We start from the raw sequence: 19914 nt of genomic DNA, 5'->3' as shown, positions 1-19914 counted from the left end.
CAAGCGAATAATGCTACATTTGGTGACGGGTGGCGTGGGACTCGTAAAAGTTTGGTGGTCGTTTATCAGTACGGCGGAGAGACGCCATCAGTCGCTGTTGTGGAGGAGCACAAAAAAATGGTAATACATTATTCTCGGAAGGGAGATTATCATGGTCCAAGAGATTCGCATAAGCTCGCAATCCTGGGTGCAGTTTACGGGTTAGGTAATGTTACAACTGAAGTTCGACGCCAAATTAGAGATGAAAGTACACTTAATATAAAGGCCAGCAATGATACATTTCCTGACACATGGCGCGGTAAGACCAAAAGTTTTGTCGTGGTCTATCAATACGGCCGAAATGCACCAGAGATAGCTATCGTAAAAGAAAAGGCATATATCTACATAGCAATTTCTAGTTCAAGCCAAACGTCCGGTGTATAGTCAGACCGCACGACAACATACACTGATTGTCAAAACCTAAATCGTCCGTGGTGTAAAGGGTTGTTTTTAATTCGTGATAATTCTGCATTATTTACATATGTAAATCATCGTAATTCGTTATTTAATATGCTAACCCCCCGCCGCCACATATGAAACCGATTTGGGGGGAAAATTGCGGATAATTTGATTGATATTTTTACGGGAAAAATTAAACTTGCATATAATGTTTTAACTAACAATTTGTATTGTATTTGACCGAGAAATCATGATTTTGCTAGTAGATTAAAGATTAGATTTGCTAGTACATTTAAAAGAGAATGTAGTGTCTAGTGACTACAATGCGTGCTAAATAATCAATATTACCTAATGTATGTAAACTCACACAAATATGTATTCGTTAAATATGTATTCGAAATTAAATGAAATAGTTGTGACTTGTGCACGTTGACGTGACTCCGGCATTTGCTGCAATCCAAAAGCTGAAAAACGCCGTTCTATATTCGCTATTCGGTATGAAAGTTTTCTCTCGCTGTATGTTTGTCTTTATTTCATGCCGTCAAGTGATGTATCACATCCCAAATCCGCTGAATCTCCCCGACAAACTTTGTTGACATGTTGATATCCTGTTTTTGATACGTATAGACGTGTCAAAAAAAGCGTTTTTTTGTCATCCCTATATACCCTGGACGAAAATGATTGAGAAAGACTTTTAAGACAATGCACGATTGGAAATTATTCGTAGGGGATATTTAACACCCTGATAAAGATGATAAATTCTAAACGTTAGAATTGTTAATGTCGGGAAATAATTCAATGACTATGTTCATTAAATCCTAAATATATGAATTTAATCACAAGATTAGCTTATATAGAATCAGAGTTAAATTTAGGATTAGAGATAATCGTAATAAATTTATCGCTCGTGTCCTTTAATGTCAATTAAACCAGTTAGTAAATTATCATGATATATCTACTGGTCCGTATATTTCAGTACTATTTCGCATGTATACGACCGTACACGAACAGCTGGGAAGAGGCCATAAAGCCAGCTGTATGAATTTGAATGTTTTATCACAGTTTTATCAGAGATGGCACTGACGATGATAAGCTTGGGTAGTTGGTTGAGATAATTCCAGAAAACGTATGGTGTATTATGACATATACAGACGTTTATTGAAGTTTTATTCTTGAGACTGAAAGGTTCACCTATTTACATGGATCAAAGTAATGGAAGAAAAATGGTCGTTTACTACAATCTCACAAAACTTGGCCAAGTTTAAGAAATCGAAACTGTTATGTACATTCCATAACGCTATATATACCCTAGCTATATATATACCACCACCGACCACGCTTTCCTCTGTATGTACTTACATATTGGAAAAATAAATCATATAAAGGCAAATGAACTAGACATGGCGGCGAAAAGACTGGCAAAAAGTGACAAAATACTACTTTATATAAACAACTTGCGAATGTTCATGATACGCATTATGATATAGAAATGTAGCAATGTAGTTCCCAAATCTTAGTTTTGACCAACGCCAATGACGAATAGTTAGTGAACAGAGCACAAGCAATGTATGTCAGTTGATATATACATGATGCATTCATCACGCGAGGCATTATTATTCCTTTAGTCCAGGGCCATTCTAGTTCAACTTTTGTCCACCGCCATGGCTTCTTGCGTTTCTGGTACGTGGCCAGTTTTTAACATCATTTCTAGTTTTTGCACTTCTTCCAGGGATTTAGCATTAGCGATGGCAGCCTAGGAAGAAAAAGATTATTTTTTCAACCAATATTTCAACAATTGTGCGGGGATTATAACTATAAATAGATGATTACGTTCTATGCCTATTACGTTTACGCGTTGATTACGTCCCTGCTCTTTGTACACACCCCAACAGTCCCTCTAAGAAGTCGAGAGCGATTCGCGAATCGTCTGACTATTTAGCAGGTCAAGGTCTCGTTCGTTAACGAATTAACCAGACAAATCACTATAAATAGATTTATATGGCATCAAAAAGGGATTTCATAACATTTGGCATGCAAAAGTACTTCTGAATCGTTCTAGTCTTATTGACTCTATAAAGTTAGCCGAGTGACTAACTGAGTTTACTGTTTCCCTGTTTGCCTACCGTAAGAACAAATGTTGTAAGAATCACAAAAGTAATTAACGGGAATTGTTTTCCTATATAATTTGAACCAGCCGTCTTGTTTATAAGTTGAGTCGAGTGCTACCAACATGATTTATATAATATTGCCAGTGTTGTACATGATTAAATACAAACCTTGCTATCTGTCGCAAAAATTGCTATTTGAGCGTGGTTTTAAAGTATTGGATTTTATACCAGAATGTTAAGAATTGCAAACCTTGATTGCAGCAATGTTGTTCCGTTGTGGATTTTTCGGCGGTGGGGCTGGAGGATTAACAAGAGGCGCCCCAGGAACAAATCTTAAACGGAACAGTACAATAAGGAAGATTGTAGAATACGGACTAAACATGCTTGCCTATTTCATGCGATATATTTTACAGGTAAAAGGTTTTTCTCGCAGAAAATCTCAGCGCCGTTAAGCACCGGACAGTGATTTTTACGACCAATTAGGGGTTTCTTCATCGATTGTGAGATGAATATTATACGCAGTTTCATTGTGCAGTAACCTTCTTACAACGGTTAAAAAATCATACGGTGGATAGCGTTATATTCTAGCTATATAGAGCTACAAATATCCAGGTTTTTAAAACCGATAACTTCCATCAAAGCATGTGTATTCTTTCCTCTCTCTATACGTTCACTATTTGCTTCCTTCATCGATGCATCTTTGTTTCGGCTGTTTGCTTTAGTGCATGTCGCTAATCAATGCGCTACCTCATGCACATGCACGTGTTGTTCTGTGTTGTTATAGCAATGTATAATCAGCAGTTATTTTGCAAGCATCGCGTGACTGCTGTTAAATTGCGCAAAAGTAGAGTACGACATACTTATTGGTCTTGCTTTTCATTGCACCATTCACGAGTTTTTCTCCTTTTTTCCCACTAAACATCCTCGCGGCGGCTTCGCGTTCCTGAGGCAGGCAAAGAAAAGATGACAGGATTGCTCGAATTTTCCAATGTAATAACGTATCCGATCTATTTTACAATGTAGGCCATTTCTTTGGAGATTAAAATATGTCGCCATAGATAGTGAGGAAATTCCTCACTTTTTTCGAGAACATTAGAATTTTACAGTTGGACGCCATAAGAAGTATTGTATTGTGTGTGAACATTTGCACATCTTACCCGTTGTTTTATTCTTTGAAAGTCCAGGACTCTAAGTTGAGGCAAACTGTGGATGACGTACAATCTGTAGTTTGGTTTATTTAGTATAGGATTACGCATCAAACTGAAAATATCAAAATATTGTTATGTATAAATGTACGTATGGTGCTTATACTGTCCACACAAAATCATATATAGAGTGTGTATTATGCAACCAAGGTCGAAAACCTAGGTCGATTTTAGATCAGTCCAAATAGGATATGTCAACAACATTAAATAATTCAACATTGGCGAGAAAGGTCACTTTTGTATATTTGCGGGAACGTCATTTTGAGGTCCATCACATGCATTGTATACGATATAAAACGCTAAAATTTCGCTCGAAACTAATAGTGCCCTCGCAGTCATTTTCTTCCTATACTATCATGTTTGTAGCTGCCAATATATTATAATTGCTTATCAAAAATCGTCCACTATACTGTCTGTTTAATCCGTATCGGAATCTTCAGGTGGTAGACAAATAACGATATGATTTTGATGAGGAGAACGTTCCCGTAAAGAAAATTTTGTTCTTTTTCTGCCACCTGAAGATTCCTACACGCGGATGAAACAGACCGAAGTGGACGATTTTAGGTGAGCAATACTTTTATATATGCTCTATCTACATGCACTCTCAAGTATTCAAACGACATTCATATATATAAACATCATGAATTACGTTTCCATTGCCGATGAACAACACCTAACTGTTGGATAGGAAACGGTTCCATTGACAAATATTCAAGTTTTTTATAACTTTCATTCCTTCTGTGCGTAAAATCTTGTTTTTCCAGTAAAAAATCAAGCAGTTAAATGTCGAGTTCATGGAGATTACAGTTATACTCCAGAATCCCGCAATGTTTGCATTGTTAAACGCGTTTCTTTTCTCAGAATTGTTCCCCAGCGCGATATAAACACACAATGGAATAGAGAGCACGGCAAAACAGGCAACAACCAGCAGACAACTCGATACATTTTTCAAAGAGAGTCTTTTTTTTCGGTCGGTTGAAAGTCTGTTGCTTTTACGGCATTTCCTTACGACGACTAACAACTTAAAGTTGAAAAATATCATCGGGAGAAATATAGCAGCGAACGTAACTGGAGCAACAACTTGTTGGGGAATTACAAAGTCCTCTATAGAAATCAACACCAGGGAAAGTTCGACGGTAATTAGTACCGCAAGAAGGGTTAATAGTTTTCTTTTTGTTACCGAGACTTGGTGAAAAATAGGATGCGATGTCGCCAAATATCTTTCAAAGTTCATTACTAACATCGCCAGTAACGAAAAGCCAAGAAAAACTGTTGAAGAGTCCAATGAGATTCGCACCCATTTTGGGTATGCACTGAACTTTCCAGTGAACGACAACAACGCGACGGTTGCCATGAATGTATGACTAATAAAAGCAGCAAGGAGATCGAAGCACGACAACACCATGACCATGAAATGATATAATTTCTTTCGTAGTTGTGCGCATCTCCAGAAACTAAGAATGACCAGGAAATTCAACCCGGTCCCACAGAAGAGGTAAAGGATATTCACAGCAAATAGGAGTTTGATGTTCAGGAAGTAATAATCGAGGCCCATCGATTTATTGTGGAGAACGAAAAAATTGCGGGTTTAAAGAGAGACAACAGGTGAAAGAATGGAACAGTCGTCTAAACTGTCATCTAGAATGGACACTAGTGATGGAGGGACAACCTACAAAAGAGAGCCGATGCAACTAAATACCGGTGTGAATTCGAGATAATTCTTTTGCCACGAGAACGTACATCCATATTTTCTCGCAATCATTCAATGTTAGATTTATACTATATGTGTAGATACGATGTTAATAAGAAAATTAGCGAGAACGCAATTCCATCAAATTTCATTAGCACTTTATTCATAAAACGTTGAAGAGACCATAATTTGCATATAAACATAATTTCTTTGAAAGACTCTTTCCTACGGTCCAGTCACGTGTGAAAGAGTTATACGCACATTGAACGTGCCTCGGACTTAGCTCTCGTGCATTCTTGCTTGTAAAATGCTTTAGCCTATACATGAGAAAGCGGCATGTATGTAGAAGGCCTGAGCTACACATGCAATGTTTCAAAATTTTTACAGTATACACAATACACTTGCCTAAGCATCTGCATGTCTCGGCGGTTTTGTTTGAAGATACGATGTCCTGAGAGGGTTAGCGGGGATTAATGAAATGAAATTTGTTAAAAGCACATTTGTCGAGGAAAAATAGACCGGTGAACGATTGTCCGCGCACGTTTGCAACGGTGTGAAAAATATTGATATCGTATAGGCTACTAGATTGAGTTACGTTACTTCAGTACATTTAAAATCTTCACCAGCCCAATAGTCATGCAGCTGTTTCTCGTTATTGTTAATCAACACAATCTATTCTTATCTACCCCATAGCTGACTCTGTTTCGTTTCTTGAAATGCGTACTGCATGCACGCACAACAACGCACAACGTATTTGTACTTCTTCCTTTAGGTTTCTATCGAAAACAGATTTCTGCATGAACTAAGGACATCCTTAATCACCTGTCAACTGAATGATTTGGTCTCGGGCCAGTCTTTTAATGTAAGTATACGCGGCACACAAGACTAACTTAAGTGCTAAATGTGCCATCCTATCAAATTTGGAGCAGTTTAAAAGCTGCGAAAAAAAAATCGTTTCTTCATGGCATAAGTTACATAGCCCATGCATGACTACTGAGGACGAACTGAAGCTTTTCGGAGCGTGTATAGTTTTCATTCACAACATATACATGCATGGTATATAGAATTTCTCCAAATTTGTTGAAGAAAAAGTTAAGTAAGATGTACACTACAGTAATAATTTCTACAATAAACAATATTCACTGGTAATTTTCATAAGTCGAGACTGAGTCAGCCCGTCATAAAAGAGGTAAAACAATATTCCAAACGGAAAACCTAAAATTGACCAGTCGAAGCTCCTCGGCTCGAGCATAGTGATTATGAAACTTGAATGACTTTGTATTTAAAAGCGCTAAAATAATACGTTTCGTATATCAACAGTTGAATTAGGCTCGTCATTCAACAAAGCGGCCGTTGAACGAGAAAATGCGCAGTGATATGCGCAGTGGTAACCAAATGCACTGTATATTGCATTTTAGATTTGCCAAAAGCTGTGGGCATGCATGAGGACGCGCCCATAAGGATGTTTGTCTACTAGTATATGGGAGGTCAGCGAGGAAGGTTTAGTGATGAAGGCAACACAATAAATAACACCAAACAACTGAGCCATGAATAGAAATTGAAGGTACTGTGTGGTATTATCATACAATACTTTCTTATCTAAAGTGAATAAGTGATGGTTCTTTTCTTTGATATTTATCATTATGGACAATGGAGAGTGGACTATACTATGGAGAATGGACATTATGGACTATACTAAAAACATTCAGTAAAATACATTGTCAATCATCAGAGGCAAATGAAAAATATCTGTATACTATAACTTTTGTTAAAGCTAGGCCGGTATACTAGTAAGATTGACCCTACCTTAAATATCTCAATGATTTGACACTTTTTAATGTTTCCAAATCACTCTATATAGAAAAAAAGGAGTAAAATGAATTTATTTATTTGTTTCTGTATTCAAATGATGTAACAGATATAATAAAATCTTTGACCACCCTACTATACTTTAAACAAATCCTTTTGTAAAGGTTTTAGGTAAAAAAAATGTATTGTAAATCATGTACTGCAGTGCATTATACTAAATTTCAAGTATGGATGATTTCTGCAATCAACAATGAAAGAAGGAAAATCTGCTCCTCTGCCAAAGTACTTGTTCTAAACATGTTTAGCATGTCACATACCAAATCTTGCATACTGTTGTTGGTCAAGACCAGCGTTTCTAAATTTGGTAAACATGTTTCTAATCCTTCACCAATTCGACTGTAACAAAAATACAAAGTAAACAAAACAAGACCTTCATACACAATGTTATGATTTGTTGAGTCAGATTTTTTACATAAAATGAAGACTTTTAAATAGAGAGAACTTTGTAGATTGGTATTTGTCTTTTGGCTTGAAAATAAAAACCCTGAAATTCCTACTGTTTAGTTGTCTAGCTATGCATTGGGAACTCATGTTTTCCACAGCTAGAAGTACTTTTTTCTTTGCATATCTGGAATTGAGTATTGACTAAGTTGAAGCACCATTACCTTGTAAACATATAATTTGAATATATGACATTTGAAATTGTTATATTGATGAAAATGTGCCTTGCATTAATCAAGTGATTTTTGTTCGATAACAACCAAAAAAATGCTAAAACAATGGCAGATTGAAGATTTAGAGCCTGTTTTCACAGCAAAAATATTACGAGTACCAGTATTCAAAATATAATGCATTTCAAACGTCTATTGTTCCAAGCAGTGATTTGGTGAATAAATTATCTATGAACAATGGAATTAAGGAATTCTTCTGGGTGACGCCATCGATAGCTTACCTCAATTTGGTCCATCCACACTTGCAGTAAAAATATATATGCATAAAATCATTAGATCTTATTCAAAACACTTAAAGTCATCTAATTTACATGGGTACGTGTATTTTTAGGTTTAACTTTTTCATAGACAGGTATTAATCAAATCAAGATTAACAAGCAATAACGACCCTGTAGCTACATTTTTTTTACTATTATACATAAGAGGATTTTTCAATTGATTATTCATTTGATATGATACATCAAATATTGCAAAACCATCTGACTAACTCTGTTTAAAGATCTCAGAATGGAAAAATAGCTTCTGGGTCATTTTCATAAGCCTTGTTGAAATGTATGAAATAATATGAAGATATTTATACCAGGAACCAAAGAATGATGCTCTGCAATTTGCATTTTGGAAAAATGAAACATTATTAGAAGAGCTTCAATTAAATGTGATGTGGGAGAACACATAATTTTGTTACCCATCAGTATATTAAGGATCTATATATACCTTTATTTGCAAAAATAATATCCATGCAATGTACAGTGTAAAAGAGGAGTTGTTTATATAACATCTGATGGCAACAATAATAGATAACATCACTAAAAGATAACAGATTTTTCATCATAAATACTCACCAAACTCTGTTGTTATTCAGCAAGAGACATTTCAATCTCTTTAATAAGGGAAATCCTTCAAGTTTCTTGATATCATTATCTGAGAAATTAATTGTGTCAAACTGGTCCTAAAAACACAATAGCAATGAATTGAAAACCCTTTACCACTGACAATATTTGCCACTAATATCTGCAATTTTCCCAAACTTTTTACCTTTGACATGTTGAGAATGGGTCCCCTTCCCATTTCCCAACATGTATATAAAAAGTAGGAAACATATTGGATTAATGCTATCCTAGAATATTCTCACACTGCTAAAATCAATTAAATATTGTTCAGTCATGCCATTTATGGGCCATATTCTATATATTTATCAATTTCAAAGTTTACCTACGGTACCTAAACTTTGTATTTCTCGACTTATCTTTGAAATATTATTATATTGATTTATGGGACCTTTCAGATAAAGTTAATTAATTAAGAGAAAAATGTTGTTGACCCAGCTAAGCAAGTTGGCCTGCTTTGCAAAGTGACCTGTTTGTAATATGTGTTGCTTATTATTTTAACATTTCTATTACATGAGAAGGAAATGTTCTCATCTTGCTGGGTTGTAGCTTGCTAAGTCAACTGTAGCTTACCAAAGTTGCTCCAAGGTTTTCAATGACTGGAATCTTGTAACCTATATTACAAAAATGACTGATAGTGATGCATCATAGTGGATTAATAAACTATGACTGTACTTTTCTTAAAGCACTTTTCAACACACAGTTGCAAGAATTGATATCATTCGTAATGAATTGACAACTTTATAATATATAAGTATTGTTTTATAGTGAACTGTTGATTGATCTCGTGGATTTGAACTATCCGAAGTCCGAACTGAACATTTAATTCATTCCTATTTCCTAATTAACTAAATTTGAAGCAGTTTCATAACAGCGAACGAAATTATCACTATTGTTTGCAGTACTGTTAGTTCCAGGGCATAAAAAGACATGAATCAAACTATAAACGAAGTAAATACCTCTAAGATCAAGTTCTCTGTCTTTGAGTGCATTTGTAAACTGTGCTGACTGCAAAATCAGATCAGCTGTAAGCTTCATTATATCTCTGAGCGATTTTCAGCTTATATATTCTCCTCACTTCTAGCAAACTGCGGTTAGGTAAAATCCGTTTTAAAGATCACCCGCAACTTTTATTTTCTTTACTCTTGCTAAAATTTTCGTTCCAAAACGTTCTACATATAACACACATGTCAGAGGCAAAATCTCTTGTCTTGGTTCTGCGCATGCTTGATGGATTTTCTTTGGACCAGTGAACGAAATCGCGGGCTCCAATTGAATCTCGCGCTTTTTCCTTATAAAAGTCAAATATGAATATCAAACAGACTGCAAACAGAAGACTGGTTCTGGCTTCTGATTGGCTAATTTCCTCAGCTCGCTTAACACTGATCTTTATGTATTACTGGAGTGATTGTCCTAAAACTGTGTTCCAAACTAATAAAACGCATGTACATGTGGAGTTGATCAAAGTAGTGAAAGTAGGGGTATCATTAAATTTACGGAATTTGATCTCGTTTATATGGCCGAGAGGAATATTCCCGTGGTTGATGTGCATGCGGAAAATGTCAGGGAATATTGGCCAGGACTTATCTTGGCTATTAAGTCTGCAACTTTTATTGCACTTGATCTGGTGAGACATAATTATATATGTACAATCATGGTAATAATCTAAACTATGGACTATAAAACAGCAATTCTCACAGAGAGGATAGGTTTAGGCAGTAGGGTGCACAGTGAAAATGAATTCAAGAAAGCATGTTTTAATGTACATTTTTGTCGCAGGGGTATGGAGTAATATTGAAGATGTATGGTAGTTTTTGGTTTGTCTAGAAGTCCAGAACTAGAGGTTCAGGGGTGTGGCCATAGCTAAAAGCTTAGTTGGGGGGTGCATATTCATATATTCATTGTATGCCCAATGTAATTCTTTTGTTCACCATTGTTTCTATGATATATGTAAACATGAATAAGATTGATAGGTTTAATTGATTCCTGAGGAGGCAACACTGGTGTGAAGTTGTGTGCATGGCTTTAATGAAAGGCAAAAGGGAATTCACTTTTTTTCCCCTTTCCCATACACCATATGTTATAAGATACCTAATTTTAGCACATGGGGATGGCAAATACCACCCCTTGCCACCCCTAGTGATGCCACTGCATAAAATTTTTTATTTGTCATCTGCATTAGCCTGTTTAAATCGCTTGATGAAGTACAAACGTTTTGCTGATTATTTTTACGCATGTCAAATATATGTTTCTTTATTTGTGAACGTAAGTCCTAAAGTTTTTTTGTTTGAACTCTTTAAAAAGGTAGGTTATCTAATATGTACTTGTATTAGCTTTAATGCTGGAATATTAGTCTTTCTAAAACATATGATCATTTCCTGCTGACCATTAAGCAAATTCAAAATCAATTTCCTGCTGCATTCTTTCCTGTTAATGTAAAGCTAGTCAACGTTCTAAACTGGTGGTTTCATCTGCAAACTTTCACATAAGTGATTCTATTTACCTAACAGAGCAACGGGCATAGATCATAGATAATTTCTAGACAAGGACCTAATTACATGTTCCTTGAGGTATCCCAGCTGGCACATTTTTTCAAGCAGAAAAACTTTGATCGTGTAATTTAATTATTTGTTGTGGGTGAGAAAATCATTAAGCCAGTTTATGGTTCAAGCCTTCCAGGTTTGACATTAATTAGGTTTGTAGGATGGGCAATTAGACTTGAGATGTTATGATCTATCAATCATATTGAATGCCTGGGAATGCAACACGAATTACTCTGTGGCTTCTCCATGAATAACCATGCATTAAATTCATAAAGAATTTAGACATCATCATAATTCATTGATAATATATGTCTTTAAGATGTGTTGTTCATTTTTTAATGTGTTGTTCTTTTGAATTTCACAAAGTTGTCTGAGTTCTTGCTATACTATCTTGTCTCTAACTGTAATAATTTTATTAGGAGATGAGCGGTATAGGTAACAGAAAAGACACCATGGCAAGGTAATCCTAATAGAATCTTAATTTCAGAAATTGTTTTAATAAAACTAGCAGACGTCTTTGTTAAATGAGATTATTTTCCACCCCAGAGATTCGAATGAAAGATACAAGGCATTTTGCGACATTGCAAAGACACGTTCTATACTGTCTGTGGGGATTTCAGTCTTCCAGAAAAGAGCTGAAAATACAAATGTTGGAAAAGGAAATTCTGATTTTTTTGTTCAAACATATAACGTGATGCTGTTACGAAAAGACAGTTTCACTGTCGAGCCTGCTTCATTGAAGTTTCTATTGGAGCATGGTTTTGATTTCAATACACATTATGCCAAAGCAATTCCTTACTCTACGCCTAATGTCAAGGTAAGTGACAGTGTGTCAACGGAGCAGTTGTTCCACTGAAATATATGAGGAGCTACACTTGTAAGTCTCTGGCATCGGGTGTTTTCGATATTCTTATAATTTACCAACTCAAAATTTAGATATGTATACGATTTTTGTTATGACACCATTTAGATGCATAACTCAATATGCTAAAAGCACATTTACTGATCGCGGAACAGAAATTTCTGTCCTGCTGATATTTCAGATATGAGCCTTTGGCTTTAGTGCGTGCATGCATGCAGGTATCACGAAATAGTCTTTTCTGTGAACCTAGTATACGTTCTGTTCGACGCATGCATGCATTAGCTATATTACTTTTTCGTCACTTTAAAAAAACGTACTGTGTACTGTAATTTACTATCAACCCACTACTTATTAGTGAAATAATTAGCTATGAATATTTCAAGTTATTTCAGTCAATTTACGATAAAGGCCTTAAGTTTATAAAGGGGAATGCATCTAATAACGATTCACATTTCTCACTAATTATAACATAAATTTGAACATATGTATTCAAGACGTCGCATGCCTTAGTGCTATTATTTTATAAGTCGTAGTCATGATCGCTAGTTTAATGTTCAGCCTTAGGAATATGTAAAAAAATGCTTAAAGATAGTCCGTGTATACCCGTTGGCCGTTGTGTCATTTTAAACTCCCTATACTGAAAATCTCAGCTAGGAGGGGAAGATATTGATAACTTAATACGATAGGTGGGACAAAATATAGGCATGAAATCTTACATTAATTTTTCCCGCCTTCACGAAAACCATTGCGAGTTCTCTCTTCATTGAAATATGATATCTCAATTCAATCTACTCTACGTCCCATACACTCCGCTGCCCCGGTGTCAGAGCAGAAGTCCGACGACTGAATATATACATTACAGGATGCCAAAAAAGATGTAAACACGATATCAGAGTTGTTTTTCGAAATCTTGAGGTCTTCCAAACCAATTGCATTACACAATGGGATAATGGATCTCGTGTTCTTATATCAGAATTTCTACACTGATTTGCCTTCGTCATTATCGACCTTTCTTGCTGATCTCTCGGTAATGTTTAATGCTGGAGTGATAGATACGAAATACATTGCTGAATTTCACGCGGGTTGTTCCGCAACCTACCTGAATTACATTTTTAAAAAAAGGTACAGTATGCCAAATAATCTTATTTCTGTTAGCCGGGTTTAGAGGTGATGAAATCAATTGGACATTGTCAAAGATTATAATTATTATAACCTGTCATGCATACTGTATCATTATATCCATAACAGTATTTCCATTTACTATAGCTATATTATAATATAACTTTTATAGTACGCATGCACTGATCTTTCCTTTGCCCCAATTTCCACGAATTACTTACAGATTCAGTCAGTTTGGGTTAGGACGAATTCCTCACATCCATTTCTCCTTAGTTGGCGCGAAAATATCGAATATGAAGCAAGTGGTAAAACGTGTGTGACTATTGAATGCTGTAGTTATCCATCAACCGCTGATGTCTCGATCAATGGAATTATCAACAAGATATCAGTGTCTGCGGGCTCAGCTCTACCTTGCGAGCAGTATGCGGTGGGTTTAGCCTAGTAATCTAGGCCTTTCGCTCCCTGCTTTGTGTAATAGTGGCCGCGCAGAATATGGGTTGACATAGATTTTGCCAAACTTTTGGTTATGTACCAGTGTCCTGGATTGAGCAGCTTTATTTCAAGAGGGTATAGACCACTCAGCCCTGTGTCGACTGGAAGGATAACAAATTTATTAAATTATATAGCTATATATAATATATTATGTATTTAAATGCCATGCAAATGTAAAGACAAGGCACTTTATTCTTTATAGACTTTATGCGTGAATCAAATATGAAATGTTCAATTTTGATTTCCAAACTTCTAAAAAATCCTTTCTCCTTCCTACAGGCGCATGGCTATTGTCCTAAAGGAATGCAATGTGAGATGTCGCATGACATTGATGTCATTTTGAATTATGAACAGCAGAAGAAAGCTAAGAAGAAGAAACGGAAACGAAATAGAAAGTCAAAACAGAATATTTCTTCCAAAGAATGTGAAAATGATGAAAGTTGTGAAGTGAACGGCGGTGCGGATTGTGATATCGCCGATGAGTCGGACAAATCCGAAAACCCATCAGAAACGAAAAAACCGACGAACACCGCCACGGGAAATCACCGTGCTGGTTTTGATGCTTTTATGACTGGGTTTTGTATGGCGTTTTATTTTCATCGCTTTAAAACCAAGGACGCATCATCTTTTGCTGAAAGTGTTCCCGATTTTGTTAATAAGTTAAACCTGAGCGGCAAAGATATACCCTTGAAAGTCGAAAAGAGTCAATACTGTAAGACTTCTCTTCATCATAACGAGGTCTGGAAGAGGGTGACATCATGTTAAATAATTTATATATAAGTATAACCTAACTGTTTACGTTGTTCGACAAGATGTTAAATTCAATCGTTTAAAATTTGTTGTAGCCTATAGCTAGAGGTTGAAACGCAGTCGCATACCTTTCGAAATCGAGCTATATTTGCGTCAAAAATACACATGGCGAGGCAATGTCTAACAACTGAACTGTAGTAAAACCTGGAACGATAACTCTTATGGTTCAGTTCTATACTTCGTGGATGCAAAAGCATGAAGCAAAAAGCTGAGATTTTGACTCTATTAATTGCCTGATATTTTTTTCTGCATGCAAATTGGCAAATCAACGTATTTTACTTCTACTATTGTTTCTTAACATTCCCAGATTTTAGGTTTTTAATAAGCCAGTCTCAAACGTTCAAAAACTCAGTAAAACCACCTTCAATTTAGTTATAAGAGATGTCGACGTGGTTATATTGTTCCAAGTTTTTTACAGTTCCACAGACTCAAGTAATTGTCAAGTAATTTATACGGCTGCTATCATGTGGCAACAGAACCAAATGTTATGTAGAAAGATATTTATATTACAGGTAAAAGATGCATATATATAAGAGATGGTTAAAATTGTGTGAGATAATAATCCGCCGTGCAATATTAAACCCACTCACGATAGATATTCTTTCAATTCTATATTTGATTCGAAAAATATCAATGAAGTCGCTACACAATTGACAGCTAGATTTAATATGATACTTTCTATTCGATCGCTCTTTCAATTTCAAGCATGCGTATTAATTAATATCGAAGCCAAAGACTATGTATACGAGAGTCGCTCTCTCATTTTCGCCACGAGAAATTGGGTTCTAGACTTTAAAACGAGGGCACACGGCCCGTCTCGGTTTCACGGAGTAGTAATTGCAGCATTGCATTACTGCGCGGTTGTAATAGAAGTAGCCACAGCACATATGGCCGCCTTTTTTCTCGTACACTTTACCGGAGCAACAGATTTGCTTGGCGGGATTGAAGATAACATTGCCACAATCTAAAAGTTGAAAAAACCCAAAGTAAATTTGATCGTAGCGGATTGTATTTTTTAACGAGAAATCTCGAAAGTGATTCCAGCTGTGCGATATATACTTACAGAAGTATGGACAGTATGCGAATTCATATGCGCAGGCCCAATTACCACCCGTCTGACACGTACTATAGGTTAAAAAGATGAGGTCGGAAGTTATATAGGAGGTGTTAGGACGTGGTTCCACGTAAAATGCGAAAGATTTTGCCTGTTTCTTTTGAATTGCGACCACTTGAATAAATTGCTAAATCGTCGAGCTACGTTATTCGTAAAGCCTATACAATGCGCACTACAGCTATACGCACTGTCCAATAGACCTTTTTCATAATGACGTCAAAGTCTGATCACGCGGATCAGTTCCGTCACGCGGAAAGTCTGATCTTACACGAAGTTTGATTAGCTCGATGGTTTAGCGGAGCCAATCCAATTCCGTGTATCATCAGACTTTCCGCGTTTGACGTCATTATAAGAATGGTCTATTACCTAAGGAAAAAAACTCGTGTGCGGGTATGTCTGACCATATTTGCTTGGCGTTGATCTTTGTATCAATTTTTGTGTAATTTTGTACTTGCGACTAGTGAAACTATTTCACTCACCATTTCATGCAGTTACAACGAATGGCGGTGCGAGGCTTGTGCCAAACCTTGATGCCCCAGTGACACACTAAAAAGTTAAAATGGAAAACGAAAGCAAAAATTGATATAATCCGTAAATAATATAAGTCTAGATTGATTGGTTCTACCTACATGTGTTCAATAGTTTTTGTTTTGGATACATTCCGGCCATTATTTTCTATATATTTACTCACGTGTAAATAGCAATTTCTAGTTTTAAGTCTTAAAATACGTCTTATAATATCGAGAAAAGTGTCGAGGCAAATATAACTCCTAAATTATGATATTTCTAACGAATACAACTGAGAAGATAGTGTGAATAAACATACGTCCTTTATTCGCGATACTGTCCGGGTCATCATTTGCAACGGTTGTGAGATCAGTCGACGTTTGAGTGTTCAAGTCTTCCATAACAATTTTTTGTTGTTCATCATTTGATGTCTGTTGAGTTTTCTTCGCGTTGTTGAGTTCATCTAAAAAAATGAAACGGAATCCCATTGATTATTTCTCGTTCTCCCAAACTGCCACGCGTGATTGGCGAAGTAAATATAGGCTTGTAATCACCGAAGTGAATATAGGCTTGTAATCACCGAGCCTTTTTTTAGTATATATATACATTTTCACCTTGGAGGTGTTTACAAGTAAGAATCAACACAATTTCATAAAAATTTATAATTACTTAAAGTTTCTTATTTGAAAAAAAGCATCAAAAAGCTAGCCTATAGTCATGCACTGACCAGAATGTAGAAAAATCAATAGTCACCTCGAAATTTACACTATAACCGTGTATAGAAACACGGAAAATGTTTTCTATATATTGGCTATATGTACTAAAGAAAAGCCAGATATATGCATGAGGTATAATTATTTATCAAAAAGTTGCCGCATGCATGTTCTGCACTTAGAAATTATGTGAATGCAACATGGTGGTACAAAAGGCGTCATAAACCGACTAAATATAAAAACTCAGTTGACTATAAATTATACTATTTCTAATTTCCAGGTAGGTATATGAACGTATAAATACACAGTATGCATGTATACTATAAACGCAAGACAGCCTTAACTCACGTGCCATTATATTCTTATGAACAAATATAGGATTTTTTTAAAGATTCTTTTTGTAACACATTTGTCTTTTACTCACTCACTTTTGCCGTTGCAAGACACGCCAGCAAAGTTAAAACGAAAATTTTTAAAGACATGATTTTCTTCACTCTGGCAACTCGTAAAGTGATTAACTTTCTGTAGTGTAAGGCCTATCGATGTGCCGGATCTCTTTATACAAACTGAATACAACTTGAGCGTGGAGTTTTACAAAAACCTTTTGTGTGACAAACAAAGGCTTTTGCAAGGTAAAACGTTTTTGTAACACGAGATCTTTGATGCAATATAGTTATATTTATATCCATCCGCCCAAGAGAACTGATGTTTGGCTTCATGGTGTTTTTAGAATCACCTTGAACTGCATGTATATGTACAGTAATGGCGAAAATTTATGCTTATTGTTCTGATTATTTTGTGATATAGCTACTATACGACTAGATTGTGCTTATACACCTATTATAAAACTCAATATGTGTACTCACAGTCTCACAATAATATATATACACACATTTCATCGCGAAATATAAGTTATGGATAATTTAAAATTTTTAGCTATTGCCTCGGATGTCTTATATAAATACTTGCTCATGCATGCATGCTTCGTGGTTTAAAAACTGTTGCTGTTGTTCAGCTGTTATTGGGCTCAGGATTACGAGGAGAAAGAAAATCGAAACAATTCCATTTTCCTTCTAATATATACTGGAATATAATAACACCAGAACGAGGCAATTAAGGATGAGTAATTGGTACAAGGTACGTGTAACAACAATCATGACATAAAGACTTATTATTCGGCATAGAACACATAGAAAGGCCTATTGTTCATAACTAAGAATATTTATAAACCTCTCTATTGAGTTGAGAGATATTTGACTGTAAAGCCGAAAATCATCGCAAATTATATAGCCATTAAATTTCAACAAACAGGGACTTTGATGGGAATCGTGGAATTTGAGCCCTGGTTTTAAGTGTTTTAAGCTGAAACCACTGATTTGCAGTACGTATTTTGGCGCATTATAGGCAGTAATGCATCATGCAATGAATAGAGAAAATTGAAAAGTTCTACGTCGTATATATATATGCACTATGCAATCATGATTTTTTTATAACTATATGAGATTATTTGTTTGGCTTTTGGAAAACAAACACTTTACTTTCTCTTATCACTCACAAGCACCGTATCCTGGTCCAGCACTCTTTAAATTTACAATAAAAAAGGTTTCATTTCATCAAGTTAAACAGGTGATTGCTTGGTCTACGACGGCCGGTAATTCGAGAGTTACTTGCAATGAATGCATGCATATATATATGCGTAACGTTTTAATCCGTGGTTATTACTTGCATATATTAATTCCACTACTATATACATTATTTTTAAAGTAAAAAATATTAGATAAAAGTTCGGAAGGACTGTCAATGCGGGGACTGGTCTGAATTTCACAAAATTTTTGCAAAATCATTCGTTAATTAAACAACATACTATTAATCCGAAATCGCACTCGCCATCGTATCTACGCTCCATTCAGGCGATTACCTAAACTTGTTCGGCAAACCATTTCATTGAAAACATGAAAACAGTGGTTGTTAAAAGCGAGGTATACGACGGTACATTTTTTTATCAGATTTACAAGAAAATGGAATAAAGATTTGTATCTGTCTTAAAATGGTTATGAAATGAGAACAAAACTCTGTATATGTGCATGCATGTGTAAAAAATTATATAGGTTTCGAAGAAACGACTCTGATTTATCAAAATACATTATATATCATTCAAACAAAGGTATAAATATATTTGTCCCACAGTCAATATAATCTCGATATTTCTATACCGAATGCTATGACATTTGTTTTCAAGATAGATAGGTCACTCGTGAATCGTGATGTGCATAATTTATCTTTATGCCCCAAACCAGCCCCCGAAGCTGCTCATTCATTATAAAACATGAAATTTTTAGCGGATATTTATTATTCTACAAGTTCGTCTATCCCACAATCGTATTGAAAAGCAATATCGTATTGACTTTTCTATACCGCCAACCGCTTTTTATATATCTTTGTATATACATGTTTTCCCAAAGGCAAAGCGTATACACGTCACGATACTCTTGAATAAAAAGACAATAGAGAGTCTTTCATTGAACCTTTATTGGATGGGAAGACAAAGATGCTTTATAGTCTGCCACCTTTGTATCCGCGCGCTTAATATTCCAACGAATTTATTATTCTTGTAGGGATTCGTAACGTTGCAAACGCGAGAAATATACTTCAGGCCATATACCACGAATTGGCCATGTAGATTAACAAAGAGATAAATTTTGAACCCTACTACAATGCCATGCAGGTAAATTTTACTCCAAAGGGTTGATAGATCAGCAACAAACTACTCCATAAGTAAATAGCAACCAAAATAGCGAATACTTGCACAGCAAAAAATCATTTTCTTATTTCAAGAAAAAAAAAACTCATTTTAAGAAAATTTTCTTAAAATGAGTTCAAATTTTC

The 19914-nt window shown here is 35.5% G+C and overlaps 3 protein-coding genes across 3 annotated transcripts; 1 reads left to right on the top strand and 2 right to left on the bottom strand.

Annotated features, from left to right (window-relative positions):
• Positions 1–1678: 1678 nt before the first annotated feature.
• LOC114531320 (U2 small nuclear ribonucleoprotein A'-like) lies at positions 1679–10076 on the bottom strand. The gene is made up of 9 exons (XM_028552956.1): positions 9828–10076; positions 9442–9482; positions 8824–8930; positions 7568–7646; positions 7248–7294; positions 3704–3806; positions 3407–3489; positions 2797–2878; positions 1679–2191 (listed from the first exon to the last, which is right to left on the bottom strand). The coding sequence occupies exons 1-9, from the start codon at positions 9904–9906 to the stop codon at positions 2081–2083; spliced, it is 732 nt and encodes a 243-aa protein (XP_028408757.1). The 5' UTR covers positions 9907–10076; the 3' UTR covers positions 1679–2080.
• Positions 10077–10302: 226 nt separating this feature from the next.
• On the top strand, positions 10303–14992 carry LOC114531313 (target of EGR1 protein 1-like). The gene is made up of 6 exons (XM_028552950.1): positions 10303–10495; positions 11831–11871; positions 11958–12228; positions 13136–13395; positions 13666–13819; positions 14164–14992. Exons 1-6 carry the CDS (start codon positions 10385–10387, stop codon positions 14647–14649), a joined length of 1323 nt encoding a protein of 440 aa, XP_028408751.1. The 5' UTR covers positions 10303–10384; the 3' UTR covers positions 14650–14992.
• A 391-nt stretch (positions 14993–15383) lies between these two features.
• LOC114531357 lies at positions 15384–16718 on the bottom strand. The gene is made up of 4 exons (XM_028552990.1): positions 16635–16718; positions 16288–16354; positions 15758–15819; positions 15384–15658 (listed from the first exon to the last, which is right to left on the bottom strand). Exons 1-4 carry the CDS (start codon positions 16714–16716, stop codon positions 15480–15482), a joined length of 390 nt encoding a protein of 129 aa, XP_028408791.1. The 5' UTR covers positions 16717–16718; the 3' UTR covers positions 15384–15479.
• Between the last annotated feature and the right edge of the window lie 3196 nt (positions 16719–19914).

This window comes from Dendronephthya gigantea, unplaced genomic scaffold (assembly GCF_004324835.1).
Source record: "Dendronephthya gigantea isolate DGI-Jeju-01 unplaced genomic scaffold, DenGig_1.0 000070F, whole genome shotgun sequence".
Classification (NCBI taxonomy): Eukaryota; Metazoa; Cnidaria; class Anthozoa; order Malacalcyonacea; family Nephtheidae; genus Dendronephthya; species Dendronephthya gigantea.
Note: the sequence above shows the minus strand (reverse complement) of the source record. Positions and strands in the feature narration are given on the sequence as shown.

Excerpts from the sequence above, each read along its gene's own strand:
- LOC114531320 (XM_028552956.1), bottom strand. The coding sequence starts at position 9,906 with ATGAAGCTTACAGCTGATCTGATTTTGCAGTCAGCACAGTTTACAAAT. Across the intron at positions 9,483-9,827 it reads CAGAGAACTTGATCTTAGAG|GTTACAAGATTCCAGTCATT; the intron begins GTATTTACTTCG and ends TTTGTAATATAG. Across the intron at positions 7,295-7,567 it reads ACAACAGTATGCAAGATTTG|AGTGATTTGGAAACATTAAA; the intron begins GTATGTGACATG and ends TTTTCTATATAG.
- LOC114531313 (XM_028552950.1), top strand. The coding sequence starts at position 10,385 with ATGGCCGAGAGGAATATTCCCGTGGTTGATGTGCATGCGGAAAATGTC. Across the intron at positions 10,496-11,830 it reads CTTTTATTGCACTTGATCTG|GAGATGAGCGGTATAGGTAA; the intron begins GTGAGACATAAT and ends TAATTTTATTAG. Across the intron at positions 12,229-13,135 it reads ACTCTACGCCTAATGTCAAG|GATGCCAAAAAAGATGTAAA; the intron begins GTAAGTGACAGT and ends TATACATTACAG.
- LOC114531357 (XM_028552990.1), bottom strand. The coding sequence starts at position 16,716 with ATGGAAGACTTGAACACTCAAACGTCGACTGATCTCACAACCGTTGCA. Across the intron at positions 15,820-16,287 it reads CGTTGTAACTGCATGAAATG|TACGTGTCAGACGGGTGGTA; the intron begins GTGAGTGAAATA and ends TTTAACCTATAG. Across the intron at positions 15,659-15,757 it reads CGCATACTGTCCATACTTCT|ATTGTGGCAATGTTATCTTC; the intron begins GTAAGTATATAT and ends TTCAACTTTTAG.